At 45.9% G+C, this 8,397-nt stretch overlaps 1 protein-coding gene across 1 annotated transcript in view; it reads left to right on the top strand.

Annotated features, from left to right (window-relative positions):
- The window catches only part of LOC102486870 (DNA excision repair protein ERCC-6), a gene marked incomplete at its 5' end in the record, with an annotated part of 54,818 nt that overhangs the window by 4,113 nt on the left and 42,308 nt on the right, over positions 1-8,397 (top strand). The window contains 1 exon segment of the mRNA XM_006167420.3: positions 2,761-2,919. Coding sequence (XP_006167482.2) covers positions 2,761-2,919 — 159 coding nt within the window.

The following is an 8,397-nucleotide window of genomic DNA, read 5'->3' as shown; positions in this document are numbered from 1 at the left end:
CGTCTGTGGGTGGATGTGGCCTTGCCGTGGGGCTGTCCTGTACGTCGGGAGCAGCGTCTGTGGCTGGCTGTGGCCTTGCCGTGGGGCTGTCCTGTACGTCGGGAGCAGCGTCTGTGGCTGGATGTGGCCTTGCCATGGGGCTGTCCTGTACGTCGGGAGCAGCGTCTGTGGCTGGATGTGGCCTTGCCATGGGGCTGTCCTGTACGTCGGGAGCAGCGTCTGTGGCTGGATGTGGCCTTGCCATGGGGCTGTCCTGTACGTCGGGAGCAGCGTCTGTGGCTGGATGTGGCCTTGCCATGGGGCTGTCCTGTACGTCGGGAGCAGCGTCTGTGGCTGGATGTGGCCTTGCCATGGGGCTGTCCTGTACGTCGGGAGCAGCGTCTGTGGCTGGATGTGGCCTTGCCATGGGGCTGTCCTGTACGTCGGGAGCAGCGTCTGTGGCTGGATGTGGCCTTGCCATGGGGCTGTCCTGTACGTCGGGAGCAGCGTCTGTGGCTGGATGTGGCCTTGCCATGGGGCTGTCCTGTACGTCGGGAGCAGCGTCTGTGGCTGGATGTGGCCTTGCCATGGGGCTGTCCTGTACGTCGGGAGCAGCGTCTGTGGCTGGATGTGGCCTTGCCATGGGGCTGTCCTGTACGTCGGGAGCAGCGTCTGTGGCTGGATGTGGCCTTGCCGTGGGGCTGTCTTGTACGTCGGGAGCAGCGTCTGTGGCTGGATGTGGCCTTGCCGTGGGGCTGTCCTGTACGTGGTGGGGCAGTGTCTGTGGCCCTACTCAGTTGCACTTTCCCAGTCGCTGCAGAAGTGTCTTTAGAGGTCGCCGAACGTCCCTTGGGGATCAAAATTACGCCTGGTTGAGATCTACTGGCCTAGATTCTTCCCCAAGTTGAATCACTTTGGAACTCCGCAGTTCTGGGTTGCAGTTCCGGCTTGCCCGGTTTCCCGAGCACTGTCTGACCTTCGGCAGTTCACGTCGCCGCTCTGAGCCTGTTTCCTGACTATAAAGCGTGCTGCTAGCCTCCTCTAGTCAGGCTGGTAGTGAGGTTGCATGCAGCCACCTGGCCGGTGCCTCCCCAGCAGAGGCCACTTGAAGAGAGCCCGTGTGCTCTGATTACACGCCCCACGTTCATGGTGCTCGTCTAAGTACATGGCCGACTGTCTATGCTAGACATCCCTGAGTTTTGATTTTTACTCATCTTCGCTAAGGTGCACACCCAGTGCGTATATTAAGATGAACAAGCTTAACAAGTGGAAAATTTTCAAAGCTTTTCCTAAGTGATAGCTAGATTTAGAATTCTGGAGCTGATTTTCAAAATACTGGGGGCAAGTTAGCTATGACGTATTTACTGGGAGGAGACGAAGTGCAATCAGTTCAGCAGTGACTGAGGCCCAGTGTGAGATTTTTAGGAAGACAAATCAGGTACCAAATAGTAAATATCTAGACAGTAAAATAACAGCTAAATTGCCTATTTTTTCTTTTCTTTTTTTTTTTGGAGAGATTTTCACTGTAGGGCGCGTGCGCTCGCCAGACAGACAGAGAGAGACATAGAGACAGAAAGCGAGAAATCACCCCCCAGGGGGGATGGTCACGCCGCAATCCCTTCTCCTCCATTCTCCTCTCGGGATCTTGGGCACGCACGCACACGCGCCCGGCGTGAGTTTTAAGCCACCGGGTCCGGGACACGAACTGCGGTCGACTACGTGGGAGTCCAGCGACATAGCCATTACGCTAACTGCTGGTTCCCTAAATTGCCTATTTTTAAAAGGGGGGATAGCTCATAGCCTTGGTATTTTCTTTGGAAAAACAGTCCTTTAGCTTTTATAATCTTTTAACTTAAGTGCTTTTTGCTTTAGATTTTTAAACTTGGTAAATAGTCTTCATGTAGTTCTATGATGTTAAGTTTTTTCAGAAGTTTTTTGTATTCTTCTTTAAACTTCATTTATAGGTTGAATGTGCCATTGACGGAGAAAGGAAAATACCAACTTCACTGAGGGGTGTAGGCATGTATTCTTTCTCTTTGACCTGTGTTTTCTATTTACAATTTCAATAGCTCGGATCTTTTTGTACCTGCGATAAAGTCCCTGAATCATTTAAAATATCAAAAAGACCTTTTATATTATCGAGTCTTTAAATTGTTCTTTTTTGCTTCGGCTAGTAATATGACAGGATCATCCGTTATGTACTAATTTTGAGAGCAGCACTATTATTCAGACTTGTTTATAGCCTTAAAATTTAATTTAATTTTTCCTGTAAAAAGATAATATGATTACCAAGTGACTTTTTCAACAGTGTAAGCTGCAAATCGTGGTGTTCTCTGACCTGCTTTTTTGATGCTATTCAGATTGAAAAAAATAAACACTATTGCCTCTTTTGTAGAAAAAGTAATGGAACTTTATATACTAAAAATATTTGGGATTTTTTTCCCTCAGAAAGATAGTGAATAAAAGATAATAAGTTTATGCTTGTTTACCAAGCTATTCCTAATGTTGCAAAAGGAATGAAATAGTTCCTAATTACTCCATTTATCAGTTTAATTAGAAATGTGTTAACATTCTGTAAAGAAAAATTTGTGATTTTATGCCTAGGTGATCAAAAATGTATGACCTTATAAATATAATACTCATGTAAAACACACATCCGGCGTGTTCTCTGACTGCTGCTAGAACCTAACCGAATGATTAATTCATGAGCACTTTCTGTTATGATCTGTATTACCCACCATTTGCCATTTTCTCTTTTCTTGTTGGTGTTTGTTGTTGTAGGTACCAGCAGACAGGTGTTAGGTGGCTGTGGGAATTGCACTGCCAGCAGGCAGGAGGAATTCTGGGAGATGAAATGGGATTGGGCAAGACCATCCAGATAATTGCCTTCTTGGCAGGTCTGAGCTACAGCAAGATCAGGACTCGTGGTTCAAATTACAGGCAAGTGCTCCTCTGCAGACTGTCAGTCTGTGGAGCTCAATTAATATTTCATCAGATGTATTGCTGTGGAGGAGGGTCTTGTGAATTATTGATGACATTTCAATTACAATATTCCTTTAATTCTTTTAGTGGGGGACATCAAAGGAAAAATTTTACGAGACAATGGAGCTGTAGGGCAGGAGAAATTAAACATGTAACACTTTTAATGAATTCCAGGCATTGATGCTTCATTTTGCAGATGAGCCCCACTAGATATTTTGGGTCAATACGATGTCTAAGGTTAGCTTCTACAAATGGATTGTTTACAAACTCAATTATGTTAATATCAATAGTTTACACAATATGGAATTTTAAATTAGACATAATACCTTTAGTTCCATTTATTAAATTTTACATTAAAATATTTGTTCTGGCAAGAGACCAGGTAAGCATTACAGTAAGTACAAAGTCTATTCACGGGGAAAGTTGGAGCTTTGAAGAAGCCATCCTCCCTGATTTCCTTTATAGTCGGTGTGCGTGATAGCGTTTCGTGAGAGCTCACTCTTTTCTCTCTTTCTTTTTTAATTTGCTAGAGGGCATGTATGCTTGCCTGGGTGAGACAACACGTGGGGGGTGGTCACCCGTAATCCCTTCTCCTTTTGGGATTTCAAGCGCACATGCACATGTGCCTGGCATGTTTCTCAAGCTGCCAGGTTCAGAACTCGAACCACACAGTTGGCCATGTGAGTTCCAGCTGCCTTAACCATCGTGCCACTTCCTGGCCTCCACTTTTTGTTTTTGGAATGAAATTACTTATGGGCTTGCTATGCTCTTTGCTCTCCTCCCAGTCTTTACGAATCTCAGGTAAATTCTAAAGCCAAAGTCTAAATGAATATAATTACAGAAAGATGTGTTTAGATTTTCATCATTATTCTCTTTAGAAATTTAGGTAAATTATTAAGGATTTAGTATTCCAAGCAAATAAGCATTTAATCTGCACAATGTAGTAGGACCTACTTTGTCTTCCAATAAGGTACAGTGAGCATTCATCTTTAAGCTGTAAGTTGGCTTTATGGAGATTAGTCTTGGTAAAAATATTACTAGAGGATTTATGTAGGACATCTGATCTTGAACTCAGATAGTCTAAAAATTCCTTGTGTTTCAGTAGCTTTGTCTAATGAGTAACAAGGTATTTACCAGGTGGTTCTGTCCTAGGAATCCTGGGCACTCATTACAGAGGACCTGGAGACAGACTCCCTGAATGTGTCTGTGCCTGAAGTCAGCAGCTATAGATGGTTACTGTCCTACGCTCTGGTTCATCAGCAGAGAGAGATTTACTAGAGAGCCAAATATGAGCCATTAAAAATCAGATACAGAGGGACTGGCAGGTGGTGTGGTGGTTAAGGTGCTGGACTCCCCCATGGCTGACTGCGGTTCGCGTCTTGGACCCGGCGGCTTGCTTTCTCACTTTCCCTTTCTTTCTCTCTGTCTCTCTCTGGTCAAATGAAAATAAATAAATAAATATTTAAATAATTCCTCTTAAAAAATCAAATAAAGAATTTTTTTATTTTAGTCTTCAAGAGTTTAGTGCATTGTTTTTATTTCTTGCTCTCACATTAATTTGGTAGATTAGTATTTCTTGTGAGGGGTGTTCAGAGTTGTAGAGTATTTTAAAAATCCCGCTTGCGTTTATACAGTGGTAGGAAGGGGATAAAGCATTGGGAGATGCTCAGATGCTAAATATTTTGTTGTTGTTCCAAGGAAGCTGTATTGAAGCAGAGGATCTTTAAGTATTAGTAGTCTATTGCATTTACCCTGGAAGCATGTTAAAATTCTCCAGCTCAGTGGAAAAGTCAAAGTCGAAAATGGGGGCTTAGAGGCTGTCCCCCTGCACTAGCGATTGAGGGAGAGGGAGCCCCTGTGGCTGACTGGTTTGAACCCTGGCCCCACAGCTTGAAAAATGTGTCAGACACGGCGTGCCCATGACCAGAATCCCAAGGTGGAGAAGTGGAGAAGAGATTGTGGGGTGAACACACCCCACTGGGGGTGCTTTCTCCTCCTCCTCTATTTCTGTGTCTCTCCTTGGTGAGCACATGCACCCTGTGGCAATTAAGGGAAGAAAAAGAAAATGTGCGTTTAGTGTTTTCTTATCATTGACTGTCGTTAGTTGCCCTGGTGGTTTCCAGAATGGTCTTTCCTGAAATGATTCCTGAGGTTTTCTTATTTCCCATCTCTTTTCCTCCCTTCCCCTCCTATTACCATGAAACTCGTGTGGAATCTTACACACTGGGCCTAGGAAACCCAGCGTCATCCCTGCAGTATAGTTCTGGTCTAAATATTAAAACCTGCTCTCTGGGGTGGTGCCAGTCCTACCAGGAGTGAAGGCAGGACTGATAATGAGCAGCAGCTGTAATCAATTAACTATCAATGCTCACATCCTCTTTTCCATAATGAAATAGTGCAGTACATTGGACTATAGCCCAGATCATCTTGATTAAAATAGTATTGGTAGAAGTGGCTGGTGGAACTCTGGTCATATATCAGCCGAGCAAGTGGGCTCCTCACTAACCGAGGTGTCCCGAGGAGTGTGGCGCTCTCTGCTTACATGCCAGGGTGGATTGGGCAGCCTTTTTCTAACAGTTGAAAAACACGTCCTCCTCTGAAACTGGGTGAGCCTGGACTTCTCTCGTGTACGTCCGAAAGGAAAACAGTCCAGCCCCAGGTCTGTGGCACAGTCCATAGCCGCTGGTCTCTGGAGCTGGAAGCCACTTGCCAGCTGTGGGTCCAGTCCCCACTGGATAGGCCTGAAAACACAGTGCACCAGGCCCAGCATCCTGGCCAGCTGGAAGGCTGGAGGGAGGTGCCTGAGCCTTATGGAGGGTGCTTCTTTCTCTCCTCTCTTTTCTTCCTTCTCTCTCCCTTTCCATCTCTCCGCTGTCTCCCTCTCTCTTGCTCTCTGTCTCACATGTTGCTTGCAGACTTATACGCTTGAGGGCAACCGAAGCTCTGTGTGGGCTGGCATGGCTTCATTGGCCATGCACATTTCCCCTGAGCTCTTGCAAGCTGTTGGTTTCTGGGACCTCATTCGAAATGTTAGTGTTAAAAGTTCAAGGTCCACGAATGTTGAAATGGTTTAAGCCTCCGATGCCAAGAAACTTCATGGTAAAAGAAGTTTGATTTATTGGTTTCAAAATGAGTGTTGTGTGAGGTTCTTTTTAAACTGCCAGAGGGTGTATATACTCCCCAGAGAGAGGTCTGTGTGTCCCCTACCCCAACAGAATGTGGTCGTGCTGCAGCTCCTCCTCCATTCTCCATTCTCTTGGGATTTTTGCATGCACACACTCAGCATATCTTTCAAGTCTCTAGGGCCAGGATTTAAGTCGCAGTTGGCCATGGGGCATCTGTCTTCACCACAGGGTCACCCCACATTTTTAATGGGGAGGCATATTACATGTGGCTAGTAAGAATCTGCACTGGTTGCTGGGGCCTGGTTCATAACGGGTACACCACCTCCTTTTCCCATTCTATTCATATTCTCATGGTGCTGGTTAGCCCCCTGATTTTACAATGGAGAGGAAGTAAGTAATTTTCCTTTTTTTAGAATTATTTTATTTAACTTTATTTATTTATTTATTTATTTTTTAATTTGAACAGAAAGGGACAGGTGAGAGAGAGAGAGTGGGGAAGTGAGAAAGCAAGCCTCCAGGTCTAGGACTCGAACCGTGGCGGTTGGCCATGTGGGAGTCCAGTGCTCTTAACCACTACGCCACCTGTTGGTCCCTTAATTTTCAAACTTTGGTTGACGCTTTGAAGTCTTGACTGTCATTTAGTTCATTTTTAATTAAGAGTAAGTATCCTGGGGGCTAGACGGGGCCAGTGGGAAACGCAGTGGGAGAGAGCCCCACGAGGGAGCACCCAGCGCACGTGTGCCCTCCATCCAGGGCCCCTGGGGGCTGGAGCAGGCCATGGTGTCAGGACTCATGGGGTGTGTCTCCCTTTCCCTTGCTCCCTCCCTCTCTCTGTCACTCATGGGGGAATAAACTTTTTTTTAAAAAAAGAATAACTATCCTGAAAAAGTTAGTATTCTTTCAAGGTAAAGATTTTACTTCATAGTTTCTGGTTAGTTCTAGGTTGACTAGCAGGTTTCCCCTGTAAGTTCAAATATTTGACCATGCAGCTCTCAGCTTATCCTAAATTCATTAGGTGATCAATAAGGAAGATGAAAAGAATTACAGTCTGGTCATTGAGGCTGATCACTGCAGTACATTTAGCCATTTCTGGGCTCACCGTGCTGGTGTTGAGGACGGGGGCAAGGGCGGCTTGGTGGATGTGACAGTTAATGGATTCCATTGCCCCTCCTGTGGTCCAGGAGCTATCCAAGATCTTCTGTAGGCTTCCAGTAGAGGGAGAATGGTCGAGACTAAAGGGCTTCATAACGCGACATAGAAATGTCCATCCAGAAGGGGACGGGAGCCTTGGATGGTGGAGCACGAGTGGTTTGCAGAAACCATGTTATGAAAGAGAAGAAAATGCAGCATGACCTGAAAAAGCACATGTTGGTATTGATGCTTATTTGAATGTGAGTTTGTTTTTAAACGTTTAGACAGCTTTGATTGGTTGTTGCTGATCCCTGCAAAGTGCCCACTGTTGAAGGCTCTCTATTCCCCGCAGAGGAGTGAGAAGCTGCTGCTTTTAACCCTTTTAGAAAGGAATGCTGCCATGTTATGGAAAGGGCCGAGGCAGGTCTGCTCTCCTCTGGGAGCTTGACGGGCACTGGGACAAGTCCTGCCCGTGGTGAAGAGCTCAGCCTGGAAATTCTCCAGGAGGTGTCAGCCTGCCGTAGCTCTGGCTTTTTGTAGTCCAGCCCTTGCTGTCAAGCCGAGGGCAGGGACAGTGACCGCTGCAGGCAGGAGAGTTGAGACGTGGAGAGGCTGTTTGTTGTGCTGGAGGGTAAGGGTAAACTTAAAGAAATAAAGTGAATTTATTAATTACCTGTTCTGAATTAGTCAATTTTGAAGAAAAAGTTATCCCTGCTCTTAAAAACTTAGGAAGGATCTGAAACCAGCTGGTGCGTAATGGTTATGTTGTTGGACTCCCATGTAGTTGACTGTGGTTTGAGTCTCAGACCTGATGGCTTAAAACTCACACTGGGCACGTGCACATGTGTGTGCCCAAAGCCCCAAGAGGAGAGTGGAGTAGAAGGGATTGCGGCTGCATGGGTATTTCCTAGGAATGATTTCTCACTTTCTGTTTCTCTGTTTATCCTGCGAAATAGAGTAAAAAATGTCTCTTTAAAAAAAAAAAAAAAGACTTAGGAAGGATCTAACAGGTTAGAGACAGTGTGTGCCATGACAGTGTTGGTAGAGCCCTAACTAGCAGCGGTGCACGGAAGGGTCCTTAGCGTGTTTGGAGAGAGAGGGGAGGAGGGACTCTGTAGAGGCCCCTGAGATCTGAAGGGTGTGTAGAAGGTACCTGGGGGGGGGGGGGCGGCAGGGTACG

The sequence above is a fragment of the Tupaia chinensis genome, unplaced genomic scaffold, assembly GCF_000334495.1.
Source record: "Tupaia chinensis unplaced genomic scaffold, TupChi_1.0 Scaffold144750_1, whole genome shotgun sequence".
In the NCBI taxonomy this organism is placed as follows: Eukaryota; Metazoa; Chordata; class Mammalia; order Scandentia; family Tupaiidae; genus Tupaia; species Tupaia belangeri.
Note: the sequence above shows the minus strand (reverse complement) of the source record. Positions and strands in the feature narration are given on the sequence as shown.